The sequence below is a fragment of the Mus musculus genome, chromosome 5 (assembly GCF_000001635.26).
Source record: "Mus musculus strain C57BL/6J chromosome 5, GRCm38.p6 C57BL/6J".
Lineage (NCBI taxonomy): Eukaryota > Metazoa > Chordata > Mammalia > Rodentia > Muridae > Mus > Mus musculus.
The window spans coordinates 122,591,366-122,615,595 of NC_000071.6; the positions used below are offsets into that span (position 1 = coordinate 122,591,366).

Consider the following 24,230-nt stretch of genomic DNA (forward strand, 5'->3'; position numbering starts at 1 on the left):
GCTCCTCTGGTCCTTCTCACCGGTGGGTGTTTACCACGACAAACATGGATGGTCAAACTCACATTCTGAAAGGCAAAGGCCCTGGGGAAACACTCAAACCCCCAAATATGCACTAGAGAAATACTCGAGCCCTCGAGTGACAGATGCTGAGAGGCAATGAAAACACCTTCCAGGAAGGGACGCGGAGCAAGACCCAGTGTACAGTTTGTACATTTCCACTCACTGGAAGAAAATAAGAATACCTTCTTTTCAAAAATACCGTGAAGTGCAGCTCACTAAAGTTAATACCAATATTTAAAAAAAAAGAAAGGCCAAACTATCTACTACATTTGGTACATTTAATAAACAATTTATTTTTATAAGATATTTCTGTTAAATGTATGTGTGTATGCCTCAGTGTTTGCATGCACCATGTGTGTGCGTGGGCCCATGGAGGTCAGACGAGAGCACTAGAACTGGGGTGACAGGAGGCTGTCAGTGCCACAAGGGCACTGGGAATCAAACTGGGTCCTCTGTGAACAGCACTTGCTCTGCACCACTGAGCCATCTCTCCAGCCCAAGATTCACTCCTGTGTGTGTGTGTGTGTGTGCGCATCATGTATATGTGTAGATCCATGGAAACCAGAGGTATTGAACCCTTTGGAGCTGAAGTCACAGGCTTCTGTGAGCTGCCTGACCTGGGGACTGGGAACAAAACTGGGGTCCTCTGTAAGAGCAGCAAGAACTTTTAACTGCAGAGGCATCTCTCCAGCATTTTAATAAATAAGATATAGGTTAAAAGTCAAACATCGGGGCTGGTGAGATGGCTCAGTGGGTAAGAGCACCTGACTGCTCTTCCGAAGGTCAGGAGTTCAAATCCCAGCAACCACATGGTGGCTCACAACCATCCCTAATGAGATCTGACTCCCTCTTCTGGAGTGTCTGAAGACAGCTACAGTGTACTTACATATAATAAATAAATAAATCTTAAAAATAAAGTCAAACATCAGAATCATCAGAATTGTACATATTATTTACATAATCCAAATGGATGTTCTTAAAGCTGAATGAACATTTAAATGAGCTAGAACTCGGGAAATGTTTTCTGTCTTTCATTTGTTTATTTATTTATTTATTTATTTATTTATTTATTTATTTATTTATTTATTTATTTGATTTTCAGAGATGGTTTGTGTTTGTTTATTTTTTTTGGAGAAAGGGTTCCTGAATATGGTCCTGGCTGTCTTGGAACTTGTTATGTAAAGCAGACTGGCCTTGAACTCAAAGATCTTCCTGCCTCTGCCTCCTGCATTAAAGGCATGCACCACTACACCCAGCCTTCTAGAATTTTCTTAGATTCTTAGAATATTATCAGCCAAATTGTGACATAGTACAAATTCGAAAGAGTAAAACAAACACGACAGGAGATGGGTACATTGTGCACAAACCCCTTAAAAATTCTATTTTTCTTTTGATTAAAAATAAATGAAAGGGAAGTGATGAAGGACTAGTTCCCCTCATGCAAGGACTCCATGTTAAAAGACAAGGGAGTGAAGTGCACTCTGGGTGGGAACTGAGATCTCACATAACAGAGACATGAGACTCCCTCCCAAGGTCAAAGTGCCCAACACCATCTTGAAGCTATGAGTTAACTCCATCAGACAAGAAACAGAAGAACTTCCCCAGCAGTTACAGATCGCCTTACCTGTTGCCTGTACAGTGAGAGCTTGCCTTCAATTGGCTCGTTTCTCATCATTTTCTTTTCAATCAACTGATTGATCTCCGTGTTTACTTCATTGACCTAAAACAGTGTAAAAGTTAAAGATGTTAAAACTCTCCCTGACAGCCAGGAGTGGTAGTACATACTTGAAACCCTAAGCACTAGGGAAGCTGAGGCAGGAGGATAGATACTTAAGATTAGCTTCAGCTACTCAGTAGAACTCTCTCAGAAAAACCAAGCAACCAATCAAATAGCCAGACAACTATACCAACATCCCAAGCTGATGTGCACTAGCGAACTCGGCCTAGCAGCAGCCACATTCAGCTTGAGTTCATGTAACAGTTTCCATTACGGAAATCACCAGGAGCAAAGTCCCAGCTACCGTATAAGCCGACTATTGGGAGCACTTTTAGAAACAACTTAAATTTAATAATAAATAATATACAATTCGATTACTTCTACAGATTGAATCAGATATGTACACAATCCTGAAGCATTTATAGGAATTATTCTTACATTATTATATGAAATCTGAAGTTACCCACATACCTCTGCTGTGACTTACAAATCACCAGGTAACAATGTGAACCCAGTCAGACATTCCCCAGAGGCAGAGGACAGGGAGTTCACAGACCCAGCTGAGAGCTGACATGGAACAACTAAAATTCACTGATACACACCATTTATACTACTCATTAACTCTTTCCAAAGTAATAAAGCCAGGTAACATCAGTCCTTCAACAAAGAAAAACAAACAAACCAACCACGGCTTGGTATATCCATCCTTCAAAAGTCTGAAGCCCCTAACCTGTGACCTCCTATGTAAGCCACATCTGACCTGAGTATCCATGTTGCCTAAGTGAGTTAAAAGGGCAATGTGGTCAGAATTAGACATTTAACTGGAGAGCTTATTAAATAAATCAAAGAGTCATCAAGTAAAAACCTTTCAATCAATTTTCATGAGAATTGGGCTTTTTTTGCTTGTTTTTCCAGACAGGGTTTCTCTGTGTAGCCCTGGCTGTCCTGGAACTCACTCTGTAGACCAGGCTGACCTCGAACTCAGAAATCCGCCTGCCTCTGCCTCCTGAGTGCTGGGATTAAAGGCAGGTGCTACCACTGCCTGGCTGAGAACTTTTAAAAATAATCAAATGATTAGTGTTTTATTTATAGGGAACAAGATGTTATAATACATTAGCATCCAGTGGATTCTGAAGCAAAGTCCAGTCAAAGTACACATGAGAAGTACGCATTTTTTTTTTACTTAAAGACAAAAAAATGATAATATATTATGATTATTCTGAAGAATACAACATTCTAGAATCTCCACAACAAGGACAACGGATCAGCAGCACTATCAACCCTTAGCCCAGGCTAGCTCTAGAGTCACAAGGAGGACACCACAGGTACAGGTCCTTATCATAAGACAGATACAGCTGAACTATAAGAAGACCAGCACTTACTTTAGTCTCAAGTTCGAGAAGGTCAGAGTGGCCCATAGCTGGCTCAGAAACCACCTTCTGTAAAAAATGTAATTCCTTTTTCTTGCTTTCTAATTCTTTTGGAAATTTTTCAGTGACCATGTATGAGTTAAATTTTATCTCCTCCTCTAGCCTCTTCATTAAACCTTTAAAAGACAAAGTAAGTGAAAGTTTAGTTCAAAAGGGCAGGTATTGTGATATTCCGCATCCTGCTTTGTGATCAGAACGAGGAGTGGGGCTATGTGTTAAAGCTCTCTGTGCAGCATCTATACAGTACCATAGAGATCACTGAAGTCTTTCCAGGTTAATTAGTTTAGTATAAATCATAACTTACATAAAATATTTATATAGTTAGAGCAAAAGTATATTAGGATCTTTCTAACTTTATAAACTAGTTCCTTAAATTACAAAATACACAAATAATAGTTACAGGAGCAGGTCTATCAGTGTCCTATTTCACCTTCTAAGTATTTAAGAAGCCAGTGGGTCAAAGTAAAACACAAATTTCCCCCAGGAATTCTCCTACACATGGGTATTTTATTCTTCTTTCTCTTCCCTTCCCTTTCCCGTCTTTGTGTATATGTGTGTATACTTACATGCGTTATTTTTCAAGACAAGGTTTCTCTGTGTAGCCCTGGCTGTCCTAGAACTCACTCTGTAGACTGGGCTAGCCTTGAACTCACAGAGATCCTCCTGCCTCTGCCTCCCCAGCGCTGGGATTAAAGGCTTGCCTGGCTTCTTAAACTTTGAATAGTTCATAAACAGCAACACATGGTACTGTGCCAGCTTCAGACCAATGCAGGCAGAGCTAGAGGTCAACAAGTTCAAATCCGGAGAAGAGAAAGAAAAGTGCCCACTTGAATAAATGTTTTAGATTTAGTTGCTTTTAGTTTTTTAAAGTATTAATTTATAGTAAATATTTTTAAGATTTAATAGTTTTCTTACTTTGGCAGATGTACAACTATATACAGATTTTCAGTGAATAATGGTTTTATTGTAAATTCCCAGCCTGGAGAGATTTACATAGTTTATTTCTGATCTTTCCGTTACACATTTACAAATTCTGGCTTGGCTTTTAAAAATGATGAGTTTCTAGCTTAAGTAACCTACGTATAAGATTGCATAACAAATCTGGCCCAAAGCCTTACAATTATTTTTAGTTCTGCTGTACAAATAGTACATGTAAAATTTTATTAATGCAAATTCACGAGTTTTCCATTCATTCTCTCAGCACTCCCCCCACTTCTTTCCAGGACTGGAAAAGGTAGAGGAGGGAAGGGTGCCCTGGGGTCCTCTCAGGCGCCCATCCCCACATGCCTTCTCACTAACTCTCCATCCCATCTTCTTTGTCATGTCCAGGTAGTTACATACTTCCTACAAGCACAGGTGCATGGAATCAAAGTCTAAAAATTTTTTTTACACGTAAGACTCTTAAATATTATTTCTATTTTTAATAATCTATTTTATTCTATGTGCATTGGTGTTTTGCCTGCATGTAGATCTGTGTAAGGTGTCAGGGCCCGAGAACTGGAGTCACAGACAGTTGCAAGCTGCATGTGGGTGCTGGGGCTTAACCCAGTCCTCGGGAAGAACAGCCAGAGCTCCTAACCACTGAGCCATCTCTCTGGCCCTAATTACTTCTCTACTTTAAAAAGTTTTGTGCCGGGCGTGGTGGCGCACGCCTTTAATCCCAGCACTCGGGAGGCAGAGGCAGGCGGATTTCTGAGTTCGAGGCCAGCCTGGTCTACAGAGTGAGTTCCAGGACAGCCAGGGCTACACAGAGAAACCCTGTCTCAAAAAACCAAACCAAAACAAAAAAAAAAAAAAAAGTTTGAAAACACAAATTAACCCTACAGTAACAAAAAACAGATCAATATCTGCTTGAGGAAGGGGACAGGACCAGAGGAGGCATCGCAAAGGCCACAGTAATGAGAGGCTTGTCAGCTATCTTGATTAAAGGCTGATGGCAATCTGGGGAGAGAGCTGAGAAGTATGACAGAATGCCTGCCCAGCATGCATGAGCTATGAGCAGGAAAGGCTAGGCCTCAGTTCCTGCCCACTTACAAAGTACATGCATAACATATAGTATCTTCTTTTTATCTGTGTTTTCCTCACTTGATTTTTCCCTCCTGCCTGTGGAAAACATTGTGTTCTTTTTATCCAAATTTAAACTTCAGTTCCTATCTCCTATTGTGTAACTGTTTCCTAGAAACTATACATTGAAGCACTACTTCCTGCAGAGAAGCCCCCTAACCAGGAAGGTAACCAACTCAAAATAGCTTCAGGAAGTTCCTGAAATTGACCAGATTCACCAGGCCCCTCCCTCCTGAAGTAAGAATAAAGCTGCTGAGAGTTACTCTTGGACTAGTTGTGATGGTTATTCTTGGTTGTCAACTTGACTACATCTGACATTAACTAAAACCCATAATTGGAGAGCACACTTGTGAGGGGTTTTTAACTTAATTTGAAATAGGAAGATTCACTTCTAATCTGGATCTTTGAGGTAGGAAGACAAGCGTCTAATCCATATCTTCTGAGCTGAGAAAACCCACCTCTAATATCAGCCATACCTTCTTCTGGATGCCTATGTAAGGAAGGAAATGGAAGAAGGAAATTTTTACTCTTTGCCTGTGTGCTCTGGGTTTGCTACCAAGTCCACTACTTCACTGGCATTAAAGTCTACTTCTTTGGGATTCCAGTGAAGACCAGTTCAGATATCCAGCTTCAGGAACTGAGAGCACCTACTAGATACTTGGATTTTTCATTCATAGCCAACCATTGTTGGATTAGCTGGACCACAGCCTGTATATAACAGTATACACACAGATACACACAGATACATATTCATTCTATAAGTTACATTACCCTAGAGAACCCTGATTAATACACTACTCAAACTGAGAAGACTCTGAGACCGGCAAGCTGTCAGAAAGGAGGAGGAATTGTGCTGGTTTCCAAGGGTCATGTGGAAAGGACATTCTCCAACCCATTGAGCTGCCTATAGACTCAAATAGGCAGTGTGCTCCAGGCTCCCAGCTTCTGTGAGCTGTCACCCATTCTGAGGTGGGCTTTGGTGATGCAGCTGTCTTTGAGTCCCTTCTTCTTCTGTAAGTGATCCTTGCCTATATTCCTCTAAGTAACCCTAAGAAATCCACCGTTCACTAAGCTGGACTTTGGCATCTTACACTGGTCTGTGAGTGGACATGTGCTGCATCTCCCCAGGAAAATTTGTATGACACAACCCGCCCCAACTACTAACGGATTATTTACTAAGTTTCTGACACATGAATTACTTCTTGATACTGTAATGTAGCTGTAATATAATGAAATGGTTAGAACATTCATATTCCTTTTATAAGAGAAACATGAAGAACATGTCCTATACATGTAGGGAAAATCTGTTGAGAATTTTTCTCCTAAAAAGTAAAATTTAGTAAACAAAGAATTAAATAAAGGACATCCACAACTAACTGTATGCTTACTCCTGGAACTGGAACTTAGCCCGGGATGAATGAGAAATGATCCAGAAAGCCAGCAATGACAAGTACCGGCTACTCAGCATGTCAATACAAGGTTCCTATTCATTTCTTTTTTTTTTTTTTTTCCTCTCCTTTCCTTTTCTTTTTTAGAGTTTATTTTATTTTGTGTCTGGGTATTTTGCCTACACTGTATGTCTGTACACCACATGTGTGCAGTGCCCACAGGTGTTAGAGAGGATATCAGATCCCCTGGAGCTGAAGATGCAGATGGTTGTAAGCAGTTGTGTGGGTGCTGGGAACCGAACCTAGGTCCTCTGTAAGAGCTACAAGTGCTAAGTCATTTTACCATTTTAACTACTGAGCCACTACTCAAGCCCCTGCACTATCTCTTAATAGCTTTATTGGGCTAGCACTCAACTGCCACAAAGTTCACTCATTCAGAGGCACAATTCAATAATTTCAGTATATAAACAGTTATCTAACCACCAGAACAATTTATTAGGTCATTATTAGCAAAGAAGTCTCTGAACTCATTTGTAGGCACTTACCTCTACCTGTTTGTTCCCAGCCCTAGAAAACTATTGATTTCTATTTCTATAGATCATCTCCTCCTCCTCATTATTATTATTATGATGATGATGATGTGTGTTCTATCTGCATGTACACCTGCGTGCCAGAGAGGGCATCAGATCCCATTACAGATGGTTGTGAGCTGCCATGTGGTTGCTGGGAATTGAACTCAGGATCTCTAGAAGAGCAGTCAGTGCTCTTAACCACTGAGCCATCTCTCCAGTCCTCTATGGATGTTCTCATAAATAGCACCATACAATACATGGTCTTTTGTGATTGGCTTCTTAAAGTTATATTTTTGAGGTTCACCTATGTCATAAGCATGTATTAGAACTTCATCCACTTTGGTGGCAAAGCAATATTCTACTGTATAAATATACAGGTTAGGTACATGTGGGTTGCTTCAACTCTTTTGCTTATTACAAATAATGCTGCTACACACATGTATGTTTTTGTGTGAACAGATGTTTTACATTGCTTAAGAATATGCCTAAGAGGGGGCTGGAGAGATGGTTCAGCGGGTTAAGAGCAGTGACTGCTCTTCCAGAGGTCCTGAGTTCAATTCCCAGAAACCACATGGTGGCTCACAACCATCCATAACCAGATATGACACCCTCTTCTGGAGCATCTGAAGACAGTTACAGTGTAATTACATATAGTAAATAAATAAATAAGTAAATAATAAAAAATATGCCTAAGAGTAGGGACAGTGGTTCTGGAGCTGGTGACATGGCTCAGCAAGTCAGGGTGCTTGCCACCAACCAGATCTGGCGATCCGAGTCTGCTATGGAGCCCATATGATAGAAGAAAACCAACCACATGATAGAAGAAAACCAACTCCCACAAGTTGTCCTCTGACCTTGATACTCATATAGCGGCATGTGTGCCCCCTCACAAATGTTTTTTAATAAAAAAGGAAAGAATTAGAAGTTCATATTGTAATAATTTTTAGCATTTTGAGGAATTTCTAAATTGTTTTTCAAAGAAGCTACATCCTTTACATTTCTACAAACAAATATGAGTTTCCCAATTTCTGTGCATCTTGCCAACACCTGTGATTATCTGTTGCATTTAGTACTGGTATCCTATGTATCATGTACTATTTATAGGTTATTATCCCTCCCTCGGCTAGATATTCACATTGTGATATTTCTCCAGTTCAAAACACAAATGAGAGCATGCTCTGTTCTTAGCTTGTGTGACCTCCTTTGGGATGAGCAAGGAGCCGTTCAGTGCCTGGGATGGGATTAAGTGGGTCATGAAAACAGCTTGTCACCTGCCTGAGCTACGAAGAGCTCAGCCAGAACATCCACCTTATTACCCGCTACCCTACAAACCAGGCCATAGAAAACATTCAGCTTCAAGGTCTAGGAGTTGATTTTTTTTTTTTTTTTTCGAGACAAGGTTTCTCTCTGTGTAGCCCTGGCTGTCCTGGAACTCACTCTGTAGACCAGGCTGGCCTCAGACTCACAGAGATCTACTGCCTCTGCCTCCCAAGTGCTGGGATTAAAGGTTGTGCTATAATCGCCAACCTTGATTCTTCTTCTTTTGAGCCTTGACAAGATTCATATTTTTTCCATCCATCACACACATCCTAAGCACACAGGGACGAGCCACCTCCACAGTTATATCATGGTCACCATTTGACTGAAAACAGGAGGCAGAAAACCATTTTTGAAAACCCATGGATTGTTTTTGTTTTTAAAATCAGGATTCCCTTTGACCAGACAGGTAACGAAATGATCCTCTAAAATGCTGAAACAACTAATGCCTACGAGTCGTCTTCAGGGCTATCCTGGGGTAAATTACTACTTTCTAGTCCTCTGCATCACGAAGTGACTCACTTACTCTCAGGCTTTGCATCCGCTGCTGCGTGCCGCATGCTCTTCAGCTGATTTTGCACTCTCTGCAATCTCTGCACCGCATGAAACAGCTTTAAACGATAAGGCAACTTATTACTTGCTCAGTCCGCTGAGATAATGCTTACATAGACAAGCAATGGGAGATATACGGGATTCCTACTCTATAGAAGAAACAGGGAAGTACTGAGAAAATAACTGCACTAAACCAAAAATGTAACTAGTTTTCTCAATGTATTTTTGTGTTAATTTAACTGTTTATTTATTGTATTTTGTATGTGAGTGTGTGTGTGTGTGTGCTTCAGTGTATTCATGAGTGTGTGCATGTGTGCCAGACAAGAGTGTCTGATCCGCTGGAATTAGTCATAGGAAGCTGTGAGCTGTCCTATGTGGGTGCTGGGAACCACACTGGCGTCTCCTGCGAGAGCAGCACGTGCTCTTATCTACTAAACCATCGTCTCTCTAGCCCCTCATACAAAATTTTAAAAATGCTTCCAGAACATTTTTCTTTAGTTACTGCTTAAGCTAGCGATTCAAGAAAACTCTTCAGTTTGGAGGTGGCATGCACCTTTAATCCCAGCATTCAGGAGACAGAGGCAGGAGGAGCTCTGTGAGTTCAAGGCCAGTCTACATAGTCAGCTCCAGAGCAGCAAGGACTTTATAGGAAGATCCTGTCACAAAATAAATAAAGAATAAAGTTGATAGAATAATTTTTTAAAGAAACTATTTCTTAGAGAGGTGCCTGCCTTCCTTTGTGTAACAAGGTTTTCTTGTACACATTCGCAGTAATGCCTCAGCACCAGACCCTGACCTTAAATACCCATCCGAGGCCCAGGGAATGGAACCCACCACTGCAGTAAACTGCTGAGCTGCCAAGTCAGATCCCACAGAGCTAAATATCTTGGCTGCCAGCTTAAATTGGCAATTTAGAAATTACACTGATTTGAAATATATGTTTAAAGTTTAAGGCAGATGTTTAATAATTTAAAGTAATACTTTAAAGCCAAATATTTTCTTCTTTAAGGTGAAGTTTCAAAGTATGGCAGTGTGGGTGACTGTGAGTCCCCAACTACTATCACTTAAGAGTTTCTGTGACACTGTCAACAACAGCAGCACCCTCTCAGGCTCCATATGATGTGTAAGTGCTGTGTTCTGGGCTGCACCTGTCTCAGGTTGCTCTACAGATCGCTCTATTGTGCAGCAGGTAAGGTTAGCTGCTAACCTACAGTATTACTGGGCTCCCTGCGTCTGAGGCAGTGAGAACAGTCTTTTGCTTTCACTGATATGATCCTGCATGTTTCATTCCAGTGGCAAATAAGCAAACTGTATCTTACAATAAAAAATAAACAAATTCTGGGGATACAGCTCCATTGTAGAGTGCTTGTCTAATGTGTGTCTGAGGGTCAACCCTCAAATACTGAAAAAAAGGAAATAAAGAAACAAAGGAAAGAAAAACAGTAGTCTTGACTGGGGATACAGCTCAATCATAGAGCACTTGTGCAGCATGAGAAAGGTTCCTGGCTTGATTCCCAGCAACTCACACACACACACACACACACACACACACACACACACACACATATACATACACTCACACTCACATATACATACACACACACTCACACACAATCACACACACACATACAATCACACACGCACATACTCACGCACTCATATAAAACCCATCCTAAAGAAAGAGTGGGTCCATCAATAGGAAATGAGAAACTGTAAAAATTTTCCTTTTTTTTTTTTTTTTCAAGTTTGAATGCCAAGAGGAGCTACTTCTGCGGTCCTGAGTATAAACTTCCTGTGGATACCTGATTCTTTTGTTCCTGTTTCTGTTGTGCAAGAAATTCTTCTCTCTCTTTCTCAACTCGAAGCTGTCTTGCTATTTTAAGCATTCGCTGATGGTTCTGAACGGTCTCCACCTACAGCAAGAGAATAAGTAGTGCATGGTACTGTCACGTTTGAGAAAGGCATTAGCAGGTCACGTGACCCGACATCCACTTATCATTTCCTCTTGGTAAACAGTACTCCCCAGAGAAGACAGCCAAGCTTTCAACGCAGGTCCTTGAAAGCTCTGGGCTACTGCCTGGGAGATCCCCTTCCTTCTGCGTTACTTGAGTCCATCCTCCGCTGGCCATCCAGGCCTGGCTTAAGCTTTATGTGCATTCCTACGTCTCTGCCAGTCCTTGGGACTGGGGCTGAGGTGTATGGGGTAACTCACGACTTACCCTCTTCTTCAGCCGTTCAACTCTCTTCATGAGCTGGTCTTTTTCCTCCTCCATTGCGCTGATATCCTAAAAAGCAGTAAAGAGGTTATTAAAAAAACACACTCAGTCTACAGGATGAGGTGAGGCTTGACCAAGCCCTGTGTCTCCCATCCCTTCATAGCCAGAGCAGCAAGTAACAAAGACCCTCTTTGATTTAAGGGCATGCTCATTTCCCCCAGGCTCCTTTATGCAAGAAGAAAAAAAATGTTTGGCAGTGTGGCATTCATCTAGAAAAGTACCTAAAGCAGGTTATAGCGCAGCAAGGTAAAGCTGCCAGCCGGTACATTTGTGCTCTGAGTCCAAATATGCCTACATGAGTCTCCAAAACCTTCCATAATGAAATTTGTGCAGGTCTAAATGCACGAACAGCTGCTGACAGCCCATCTGCTCTGTTAAATACCAACCACACATCCTGCCAATTTCCCATCAAAACTATTTTTAAGGTTATGATGGGGGGTTTGTTTGTTCGGTTGGTTGGTTTTGTTTTGTTTTTGAGACAGGGTCTCCCTAGATAATCCTGACTGCCTTGGCAATTACTATGTAGACTAGGCTGGCCTCAATTTCAAAATATCCACCTGCTTCTGCCCCCAAGTACTAGAATTAAAGGCATGTGCCACCATGCCGTATCCATACGATATTTTTTTTTGTTGTTTTTTTCGTTGTTGTTGTTGCTTGAGACAGGGTTTTTCTGTATATCTATAGCTGTCCTGGAACTCACTTTGTAGACCAGGCTGGCCTCGAACTCAGAAATCCGCCTGCCTCTGCCTCCCGAGTGCAGGGATTAAAGGCCTATGCCACCATGCTCAGCTCCCATATGGTAATCCCCCCCACCCACCCAAGACAGTGTTTCTCTGTGTGGCCCTGGCTGTCCTGGAACTCACTCTGTAGACCAGGCTGGCCTCGAACTCAGAAATCTGCCTCTGCCTCCCAAGTGCTAGGATTAAAGGCGTGTGCCACCACGCCCAGCCCATATTGTATTCTTAAAATGTAAAACTGAAGTTTGTTGGTGGTAGGGGCACAAACCTTTAATCCCAATGCCCAGGAGACAGAGGCAACTGGGTCTCTTTGAGTTTGAAGCCAGCCTGGTCTACAGAGCAAGTTCCAGGTCAGACAAGGCTACAGAGAAACCCTGTCTCAAAAAACTAAAATGAAAAAAAAGAATGGCCAGGCATGGTGACTCACACCTTTAAAATTGTTTTGTCAACCTCCGTGAAAAGAAAAAAAAAAATAAAAATAAACTACCTTCTTTTAAATCAGCTCTACAATAGTTCATAAAGAAATCAGAGAAGCAAACAAATTTCTGTCTTAAACAAACAAGCAAAAGCAAAGCAAAACAAAGCAAAACAAACAAAACCCAAAGGGTCATACAGAAATACTATAGGTTACATGTACAATGGTAGCCATTACTGGTAGGATTTTAGGAAATATTGATAGTGCTGTGTTAAAAAAATAATGTAAGAAGTCATAAAACTAACGTGTATCCCTTCAGGCTATGAACTCTGTACATGGGCTATTCTAGGAAAATATTCACAACGGCCAACAAGATGGCTCATTGGGTAAGGACAATTGGTGCCAAGACTGACAACCTGAGGTCAATTATTGGGATTTACATGGTTTGTGTGAGTGTGTGTGTGTGTGTGTGTGTGTGTTTATGAATGTTTGTTAAGACAGGGTTTCTCTGTGTAGCCCTGTCAAAACTGTGCACTAAGCTGGGCGTGGTGGCACACACCTTTAATCCCAGCAGTCGGGAGGCAGAGGCAGGCGGATCTCTGAGTTCGAGGCCAGCCTGGTCTACAAAGTGAGTGCCAGGACAGCCAGGGCTATACAGAGAAACCCTGTCTTGAAAAACCAAAAAAAAAAAAAAAAAAAAAACCAAAAAACAAAAAAAACAAAAAAACAAAAAACAAAACAAAACTATGCACTAGTACTACCCAGCAAAGTCAGACTGTTTCTTTTTTTTAAATTAATTAATTTATTTACTTTATATGAGTACATTGTCACTCTCTTCAGACACAACAGACGAGGGCATCGGACCCCATTACAGAGGGTTGTGAGCCACCATGTGGTTGCTGGGAATTGAACTCAGAACCTCTGGAAGAGCAGTTCGTGCTCTTAACCGCTGAGCCATGTCTCCAGCCCCCAGACTTTTTCTATAAGGATTCCTACCGATGCCAATGCAGCTAAATTTTTTTTTTTTTGCAGCTAAAATTTTAAAGAATCTAAATGTCTGACAATGATTAACCACAATGTAACAAAACAAAAGTCATCAGATGACACAGAAGACTACTTAATGACATGAGAAAAAGTCATAAACTGTCACAGCTTGAAAGAAGCACATTGCAATCTTTGTGCATCATTCACCGTCAAGGGAGATAAATGTCAACAGCAGGTGTCCTGAGAGCATGTGATTGTGACTGAACTCTTTTTTAATTTCTTCTGTCACCATGGTTTTTAAATCTGTTACAGAGAACAGGTTCAAGGATATTTAGTAATAATGAATGAAACTAAAGTCAGACTCAGGATTCTTCCATCTCTACGATTCACTCACAGGACACAGGAGATGACATCCTTATCTGAAAGAGCTGAGCTCACCTTTCATTTCTCGTATTCAACAGACTCCTACCGAGGGCCTGCCATATGACAAGGACCATGTCAGGCACTGGGAATACAGTGGTGAAGACGCAGAGACACAATCCCTGCCTTCTTAGGGCTTCACACAGTTAGAAAGACAGACATTAAGGCACTTATAAGGGCAATGAATGCCATCACAGGAAAAGAACTAGGGAACGTGATCTATTTAGGGAGTCAGGGACAGCTTCCCTGAGGAAGAAACTTTGATGTCCCCGATTTAATGAGAATATAAAGATAGCACTCATAACTCAGGAATTCTAAAAATACAAGATTCATGCAAGTCAGAATAGCAAGTCTTTAAGGAAAGTACTTAAATGCCTGGGCAGAATGTAAAAATATTTTCTGGAGAACATGTATTAAAAGCCCTAAAGTAATTTATGTGTGTTAATAAGCAATTCTACATTTAAAACCCACTGCAAAGAAACAAACCCAGCCATGCAAAAGTTATGTTGATAATCATGGCATTATTTATAATAACAAAAGAAAATGAAGCCAAAGTGTAAACACGATTAATGTATAAGCACAACAGAAAGTAGATTTGGTCACTGTCGTAACAATGAAAATGCACTCACAACGGGATGACTACAAAGCAGCAGGAGCTGGAGAGATGCCTCAGTGGCTAAGAGCATGCATGCACGAGCTCAGTTCCCAGCACCCACGTTAGGCTTCTCATGACTGCCTATGACTCCAGCTCCTGTAGCTTCAACATCCTTCTCTGGACTCCGCAGACACCTGTACTCACATGTGCATGCTCCCACACAGATGCGCACAGAGATACATATAAAAAAAAAAAAGTGAGACTCACTGGTGAGACTGTGAGAATGGCTAGGCCAGCAAAGCTCGCCAAGCAAACTGCAGCCAGGACCGGAGTTCAGGACCTACGCAATGAGCAGGCATGGTGGCACACACCTGGGATCCCAGCACCAGGGAGCTGAAACAGGAGGACCTCGGAGCTTTGCTGGCCAGACAGTCTAACCTAATTAGTGAGCTGCAGGCCTGCAAGAAACCCTGTCTCTAAGGAGGTTGGGATCCTGAGGGAGTCCTCTGACCCTCATTTAAAAATGCAAAATGGAGTCATTATGAGTTCTCAAATAAACACAATGCAACTTTTCCCTTTTTGTTCTTTTCTGCATTTTCTGTATCATATGAAGGATACCTATCAAATAAAGATTCAAAATGAAGTATTTCTAAATCCCTGCTAGATATCAACATCAAACATGCGCTTGGTGCCCTCATTGATTTCTTCAGTAGAGACCGACAAAGGAAAGGCTGGGCATGGCTGAGCGTACCTCTAATTTCAGTGCTGGGGGTAAGGGGAGATGGGTATTGAGAGCTTGCTGCCCAGTCAGATTAGCCTAAGCTTCAGGTTCAATGAGAGATTCTGCCTCAAAAACTAATGTACATAGAAGAGAAAGACTCCAGATGACTTCTAGGTTCTACATGCACACACATGAATACGTATGTCTACACGCAAAGACATACACACAACATATTAAAGGTCATTAAAAGCAGTCATTCACCTAGTTTCCATACAGTTAAAACTCATGTTGAATAACTAAAATCAGAAAAAGCTAAACACAGCATTATTCAAGTCGAAATAGATATTTCTTTACCCTTCTGATTTCTGCTGTAGAGAATCCAGATGTTTTGAGCTGCTCACACTCTTTATGCAGAGTTTTAAAGGCTTCCATCAGCTCTTCATACTGGAAAGGAAGTCAGCAGGTTAGCAGTTGCAGCGCCATCCAGCAGTGTCCTTGTCACCAAACCACCCACTCCCTTGCACCAATCACTTCAGTCCTTGGAGGAACAGCACTAAAAACAGTATGGTGCATGGGCATCATTCTAGGCCCTGGAAGGCTGAGGCAGGATCTCGAGTGTGAATTCAGAATGGGCTACATATCAAAGCCTTGTCTCAAAAACAAAACAAAACCTCCTCACATTCTTGCACACTAGATAGTATCTAAAAACAAGATCTGCTCAGTCTCCTCACTAAATACTCTCTCACAGTCTACCCTCTAGCTATGCCAACCTGGAACAGTCTATGCTCCCACCTACAGGTTACCTTCTCTATGCCCTCTGAGAACGCTCATGACACACTCCCTCCTAATCCGAATCACAGATTCATCCCAATAAATAGTGGTATAGATACCACTATCCTAAGCAAAGCCTGCTCCAGCTGTCTATCAGAGATATCATGTTATAACACAGGAGTTGCCTGTCTGGCTCCTTCCAGGAAATAGCAAGAGCCAGGAGGGTAAGAACTTGTCATACAGACCTTCACAGCCCTAGGGCATTCTGTAGGACATGATCCGCATAGGTGCTTAATACACAGTAGTTGCGTTAATGAAACTCACCATCCACAGCTCTTATCCTAATTTTAGGGCACTGTCAGGTCTGAAAGTGTATCTCAGTGGTAGAACATGTACTTAGCATGCCTAAGATCTGGTCAAACTCTAGCACCACACACACCACTGTGGTTTTTTTAAATAACAATATCAGAAAAATCAATACTTGTGACTGATAATATGCTATAAATCTACAAACTATCCACTCTAAAGCTTTTCATTGAGAAAGACAGCACACAATTTTTATTAGTGTGTTTGCTAAATGTGTCTCTTTTTTAAAACATATACCCTTGGACATGCTTCAAGAACAACATCTTTATTACTTTTTATCCCCTTAATTGGCTGAGCATATTAAAAGATACTATTAATAAACTTCCTCTAGAAGGTTTATTTACATTATCAAATACATAACATATATTCAAAATGCACTCTTTTAAAATCCCTGTTAGTGGTCTACGTGATATATAGGAAGCATTTATGAAGGGTGTTGGGAGGGACAGACACACTCCACACACACACATCCCTGTCTCCTTTATCAGATAAATGCCTACTAGGGCATCTGACCTGTGTACTTGTATAGCTGCGGCTTTAAGACATCAATACTAACTATAGTTTTAGTGCCACCATTAACAATACACTGATGAAAAATGAAAGCCTTCAGTTCATTATTTTGATTCAGTCCAGTACTGAGCAATCAACATACAGAAGCTACTGTACCAAATCCTGGAGGAAAACAAAGATGGACATTATAAACTTGACACCTGTCTCCATGGACCTCATAGTCTACTGGAAAAAAAGACAGAATGACAAACTTTGTAACAAACTGACCCAAATCAACCTAACTACTATGAAGTGAAAGTATAAAAAACTAAAATTCTTTGAAGCCCACACTGGTTACTCTGTTTCTACAGTCTTTGGTCAGCCAAGTACCTTATGACATGAGGACCCAGGACCCAGAGCAGCTGAATCCTCATCATCACTAGCTATAAAGACCTGGGGTCAGAATGCAATGTTGATGAGAAAAATACATTGCAACTTCAAACTTCCTATCCTCCCTCCGTCCTGAGAGACTGCAGGCCTAGCTCAGCTGCAGGGCCAACATATTCCAACTGGGCGGAGGGAGGATGAACGAACGTCTATCATTTGTCCTGGTGTAATTATGAAGGTCGTCAGCTTCTCTCTCAATCAGATGACAAACTACACGATTGCCTTACTGATGAGCACAGCGCCCTGCAATCTCAAGCCTGGGAGAAGTACTAAGCACAGAAAGTACTTGAACATCTTCATTTCCTATTCATAGATCCTAGCACTAAACAGTATTTGTGGGAAAAAAAAAAACCCACAGTTTTAGACTTAACTCCAGCTGACCATGAGCTGATACCATTTTCCCTTCTGGTATCACCTGGAACTCTAAAATAACAATTAAAGAGCAATTTACACTGGGCTCAGGCAGTGTTCATCATTGCTGTGTACCTGTTTATTGGTGTCAGCCACGGTCTCATCTTGAAGAAACTCACTTGGCACCTCCAGTTTTATTAAGAAACGAGCTAAATATGCCCTTTTCTTTAGTTCATTACTCCGCTGAAGAAGCCAGTGGAGCACTGGGTAAATCACAGGTTTACTTCCAATCACCAAGCCCTGACGGAAGGTGCTCCTAAAGTGGAAATAGATGCTCGTTAGCACACAGAAAAGGCAGCCTTTGTTCAAAGTGTGACTTACAGGGTTAATCCCGATTGCTTTAGACAACCACTTTTAAAATATGGATGTGAGACTGATGAGACCTTCCATTAGTCAGAAGGTTACAGCCTCAGCATAGCACTGGAGCATCCAAGAAGCTGTGCTGAAACCATTAGTCAGCAGAGTTAACCTTAAGACTTTACTGGCTGGGCAGCATTCTAGTTGGTTTGGTTTCTTGAGATTTATTTATTTATATTAACGTGCATGTGTATATTTGTGTAAGTATATGCTGTGTGTGTGTGTGTGTGTGTGTGTGTGCATTTATGCCCTGAGAGGCCAGTAGAGAGCGTATGATCCCCTGGAGCTGGAGCTGTAGGTGGTTGTGAGCCACCAAACTCAGGTCCTCTGGAGGAGCAGCAGATTCTTCGAGCCCCAGAGCTGTTTTTATGTAATGACACAAATCATAAAATGGTATGTGCCTGACTGCTGGTGAGAGAGGAAGAACTGACCTACTTAAGACTTCTTTCTATGCAACAAAACAGAGTTAGAAGGATTAGAATTGTTGATTTTCAAATTCTGTGATGTCCTAAGGCCATCAGATGAGGGAGGACCAAGTGTCACCCAAAAAGACCAACTGTATCATCTGGAGTTTCAGACTTTAACGCGGCTTTAAGAAGCATGGTATGTGAGCAGATCCTTACATGTCTGTGGCATTTCCCGGAGGTTTGTACTTAAGGATACCAAGAAGATTCAACATTCGTTTGGCTGTCTGCTCTGGCATCTCCTCTCTGATATCAACATCTTGCTAACAAACAAAGAAGTTGAAAGATATGTTATCCTTGTGTGTTTAACAAAGAAAGATATTTAAACTCATCGACAAGTTTGTTCTGCTACAGCATACCACAAAGAATGGTCTCTTCATAAAACAGATTAAGCACAGACTCCCTAATTCCAAGTCAGATCAAGAGTCACATTTTTAATGTCAAGCTTCTAAAGTCTCCAATGGGAAAGTGAATAAGAGACATGAACTAACTTGCAATATAATAAAGCCTTTTATAAAATACATCTTTATTCCAGGACCAAATCTATTTGTGTCTAGAAGAAGAGAAATAATGTCTAAATAAGTAGATAACTGAGGGACCAGTGAAACGGCTCACTGGGTAAAAATGGGTCTGCCACCGAGCCTGGCAAGGATCACAGCGAACCACATGGTAAAGGAAACTGATGCCTGTAAGTTGTCCTCTGACCTCCACACGGGTTTGATAGCATGTACACACCCACCACAAATGCACACAGCATGTACATGCCCCCACACATGCACACAGCATGTACATGCCCCCACACATGCACACAAAATAAATGAAAAGTAAAAAAACTAAAACCTTTAGGTAGGTAACAGAAATGGGAGTTGGTAGAGTGGTCTGAAAGTTCATTAACTCCTCCTTACGAGCAGGTAAATGAGACCCAGGAATGGACTTTTCCACACACCCATGGCAGTTAATTAAGAGGCAAAGGTGGGCGATCCTCCTACATTTTTCATTACAAAGAAATATCTTGAAAACTTACCTTGGGGTCAATCTCAGCCAGGACATCATTGAGAACTTGCAATAGTTGCATTGGTCCCAAAGAATCAAATGTGATTAAGTTATAATTCTTCTTAAAAGGCTCCTTATTGAGGCTGTCCACGATGAATTTGATTTGGTCACTCATGATTAATGTTATAGCTTAAAACTACAGAGGGAAAAGAAAAAGAGGAGCGAGGAATCCTCAGTCTTGGTAGCTAACATGTCAGGAGAAAATCAGAATTAAATTCATAGGAAGTAGATAGAGAGGGATACTTCTGCACTACATACATAATGCTAGGACAAGACAGTTTTGTTGGAAGAAATCAGAATATGAAGATTTCAGTATGAAGTCTGTATATGCTGCTAATATTCAATATCAACCTGCTTTAGTATCAACTCTGATGCACCTAAACACAGACAAATGGACAATAATGTCCACCCACATTAGAACCGCCCCAATACAGTTTTTACCCTGGCTTAAAGACAGAATTATAGGCAAGCTTTTTTTTTTTTTTAATTGGTTACCTCATATTTTAAAAAAATCTTATTTCCATGATAGAATCCAGATCTTATCCTTTTGAAAATTAGATCTGGCAACCCTGAGCCCATATCTGTGCTTTGCCTCAACCAGGGAATGCAAATGGGGCCCATACACTTCAGGCCAGGCCTATTCTTTAGTGCTGTTTAGGTCTCCAAACGCTCCCTGCCCCCACGTTACTATGACTGGGTTAGCCTGGTAGACCTCAGCTCTGCTACCCTGTGTATTTCAGGCCTTGGTTTCCTTTTACCTTCAGTGAGGAAGCAGTTTCCAGTGTTCTGGCCTCCACCTCTCCTCAGATCATTTGTAAGCTTCTCATTTCTTATGAAATAAAGCTCTCAAGATCTGTATGAGCCAACTCAACTTAACCTTTCACTCTGAAACTTGAGCCCAGTCGCTGCTCCTGCTTCCACCTACGTTCAATCAACGCTGTTCTCTTTCTGCCTAACAATGATTGTTCCTCCTTTTCCCTCCTTAGCTGGATTGGATCTCACCACTCTCCCAGGCCCTGTTGGGACTCACAATCTCTCAGGAAATCCTCAAGGAACAAAGCCTGTCTGTCCTCCGTGCCCACCACACCACCGGCACAGCTTTCCTTAGGCAGCTTTGTATGTTGTTCTAGTTTCTTAGGGGCCTTCCTCTTCCTCCCCCCCCCCCTCTCTCTGGTAAACTGTACATTCCATGAGGAATCTATCCAATTCCATTCTGAACACATTAAATCGAGACTGAGGCGGTGATTTTTTTCTACTAGGTTGAATGAACTTGTTCATTGGCCTCAAGCTGGAAAGCAAAACAAACAGCCTGGAAGCCTGAGCATAAAAGGCTGTTACGGAAGATCATAGCCTTAAAACATTGGAGAGTACCCTGGGTTTGGTTCCCAGAACCCACGTGGTGACTCACAAGTACCCCTAACTTCGTTTCCAGGGGATCTTCTGAACATCTGCAGCATTAGGCATCCATGTGGCACACATACATAACAAGCAAAACATTCATATTTATAAAATAAATATTTTAAAGTTTATTTTTTTAATTTTTAATTAAAATTGAATAACTGATTTCTTAACAGCTGAAATGGCTTTACCAAGGGAAACTGCTTTACTAAAATGAAGTGCTGGGCTGGGGATTTATGATGGCTTGCCTAACATGTAGGAAGCCCTGGGTTTGATTCCCAGCACTGAATTAACTGGAGGTCCGTGAGCAGGCCTGTAACGTCAGCACTCAGGAGGTGGAAGCAGGAAGATCACAAGTTCAAGGTGGCCCTTGCTTGGCTACTTAGTGTGAGGTCAAAGCCGCTTGGGCGCCTTGAGACCTTGTCAAAATCACAGCAACAAAACTGAACTGCTATTCCTGAGCACTGCCCCACACTGTAAGCCCAGAAGTGAGGCGGCTGAGAAAGAAGGAGGCAAAGTTTAAGGCCAACCTGGGCTGCACTATAAGACCCTCTTAAACTAGAAAAGGTGAGGTGGACAAGACGACAAAGTCATCTCAATGCTTTCTTAGTTAAAACTATGAGACAGATACTGTTTCACTCAAGACATAAAGTAAGCCCTGAGCATCTTACTCCACCCCCCCCAACACACATGCTCGCGCGCTCTCTCTCTCTCTCTCTCTCTCTCTTTCTCTCCTTTTAAAACAGGTTTTGCTGTGTAGCCTTAGCTGGCCTGGAACTCACGGTGTAGACCAAGCTTCTCTCTCCTGAGTGCTGGAATTAAAATCAAGAGCCACCAAGTCTGGCATGAAATGGGTTCTTTAATTGGGTGGGTGAAGCTTACATTTAGAAGACATTTGGAAGAAAGGAAGGAAGGAAAGGAGGAAGGAAGCTAGAAGGAAGGAAATAAAGTTGTTCTAAAAGATAAGAAAGGATGGCACAACCAGTATGGTTGCTAAATTTAAGGTTTCTTTTTAAGTTTATATATAAAGACTATCTCAGGGATAGTAGTGTGCAATTTTAATCTCAGTGCTAGGAGGCAGAGGCAGGAGGATTTCTGAGTTTGAGGCCAGCCTGGTCTACAGAGTGAGTTCCTGGCCAGCCAGGACTCTACAGAGAAGCATTGTCTCAAAAAACAAGCCAGAAATAAATAAATTACAGAGAATATCTTTACTTTTTAAAAACTTGGGAGGCTCAAGTTTTCAACTGTAAAAATATAATACACATCCTTATATCCACATATATTTAAACTAATTTAGAAGTTGTCCATACGGCTTTTTCTTCTCTGAGAAACACAAAATCAAACCAAATATCTGGATAAGCAAGAAAATGTTGCCAAGAGAAGAAAAGGGGAGGGGCTCACGATTATTACAGGCAACTTAATGGTTGCTAAGGGTGGGGAACCATAATTAAACTCATTGGACCTCCAAAAGAAAAGGGGAGTGAGGTGGGGGCAAAAAAGTCGAAGGGAGAAGGGTTAGGAAATGGATTCCGTGGGAGCAGGAAAGCGAAGAGCGAGAAACGGGGATGGGGTGATGGAATACACTATATGTATGCATGTGTGAATACAGTGGTACCCATTATGCGCAACTAATACACGCCAAGTTTCCAAACTTTTTTAAGAAAAGAAATGAGCTGCGTTGCCCCACCAGCTTTCAGAGGACAGAGATGCTCTTGAACCAGGTAGGGCTGTCGCTGCCCGCCGGGCGCTGCGCGCTAAAATTAGCAAAAGCAATTACTCTCCCTCTTCCAGCGCAACCGGCCGAGCTAATTCACCAGCACTCACCCACTGCAGCACCCAGGGGGAGCCGGGGCAAGAATTAAAACCAGGACGCGCGTGGTATCCGGCCCAGCCGGGGCAGCGCGCGCAGGCCTACGGCCTCCTGCGACGCCCGGAGACCGAGGGGGACCCGCGCGGCCGACCCCCCGCCCCCCGACAGGCCCTGCTGCCGCCACCGGCCGGGAGCGGGCGCAGCTTGACGGGATTCGGGGGTTCGCGGAGTTCCCGACCGCGAGTTGGCGGGGGTTACCTCAAATCCTCCTCACGAAACCACCTCCCCACCCTCGGGAGGCACTGGGGCGCTTGCGGGTTCTTAGAGACCGCTCCTTGGCAACGGTTGCCATGCGGTGACGTCACTTCCTCTGGCTCGGGGAGGAGGGGGGCGCGCGCACACCGGAGGGCGGAGCCTCGGGCTGGAAAGCTTGGCCCTGGTACCTGGGGTTCCGAACCTCTGCAGAAAGCCTAGGGTGACTCTGGCTGTTATTCCCACTTAGACTCCTGCTGATAATAACCTTTGCGAACCGTCTACCGTTCTCACCTTGACAAAGGGCTTAACCTGTGCTGTTTGCGTGTGCTGTTTCATTCATTCATTCATTTATTTACCAAACTTGGGGCGACTTGTTTGAAGCAGGACTGGATAGGGTTTGGGGTCAGAAAGCATTGGGCGTGGTTTCCGAATTTAGGTTTTCGACGAAAGAATCTCCAGGTTAAATCATGCATGGAACAATTATAAACTATGGATTGAGAGACCCAGACATGGAGAGGAGAGACAGACCGGGACAAATGGAGGCCTACTCTGAAAACTAGGTTAGATGCTCAGACATCCTTGGAGAAACAGTAAATGTAATACCAGACTTGCCACAACCTCAAGCTAACAAATGATAAATTAGGCATTCCATACTGCTGACTGCTGGAAATGCAATAGAGAACAAGACCCAATAGGGTTGGTTCTGTCCTCACAGAGATGATGGGGAAAGAGAGGCAATATAGTTAAACAGCCCAGGACGGAGAGAAATGTACCAAGATGTCTCAGTGATGACAGAGTATGTGTGACGTTTACTGGGGGACAGGGATGGCTGAAGGAATCATACTGTCATGTCTCCATTAGACAGAGCGCTGTTTAAAGACCAGTAAAAAGAATCCAAATGACCTGTTGAGGTAGCTCAACTGGTAAAGGCGCTTGGCACACAAACCTAGAGACAGGTTCCACAGAGACAGATTGTGGTGTCCCCACCTGCTACAGACGAAAGGAGGAACTGACTTCACCCTGTGATTCCTTGGTGGGATTCACTGAGGAGTCTAAGAAGACATTCCTAGCAACAGTTTTACAGCATAGAGACCTTGCTTATTCTGTCTGAAACAAACTGTGGGTAGCTTTTCTTTTCCCCCCAGAGACGCCTGGTCAAGT

The 24,230-nt window shown here is 42.3% G+C and overlaps 1 protein-coding gene across 9 annotated transcripts in view; it reads right to left on the reverse strand.

Annotated features, from left to right (window-relative positions):
* Nucleotides 1–23,181, reverse strand: part of Ift81 (intraflagellar transport 81) — a 74,282-nt gene extending 51,101 nt beyond the window's left edge. For 3 of the 9 annotated variants that reach the window (XR_003955576.1, XM_011248162.1, XM_006530128.2), the window contains exons 1-10: nt 23,073–23,181; nt 19,578–19,742; nt 18,713–18,816; nt 17,808–17,988; nt 15,603–15,692; nt 11,320–11,385; nt 10,903–11,013; nt 9,075–9,159; nt 3,160–3,323; nt 1,685–1,780 (exon numbers count right to left, since the gene is read on the reverse strand). Coding sequence is in view for 8 of the 9 variants with exons in the window: in XM_011248162.1 (XP_011246464.1) it covers nt 1,685–1,780; nt 3,160–3,323; nt 9,075–9,159; nt 10,903–11,013; nt 11,320–11,385; nt 15,603–15,692; nt 17,808–17,988; nt 18,713–18,816; nt 19,578–19,721 (1,041 nt within the window). In the remaining variant the exon portion in view is untranslated. Of the gene's footprint in view, nt 1–1,684; nt 1,781–3,159; nt 3,324–9,074; nt 9,160–10,902; nt 11,014–11,319; nt 11,386–15,602; nt 15,693–17,807; nt 17,989–18,712; nt 18,817–19,577; nt 19,743–22,828 lie in introns of all 9 variants that reach the window. The other 6 variants (NM_009879.4, NM_001358918.1, NM_001358917.1 and 3 more) reach the window with 6 other exon arrangements.
* Between the last annotated feature and the right edge of the window lie 1,049 nt (nt 23,182–24,230).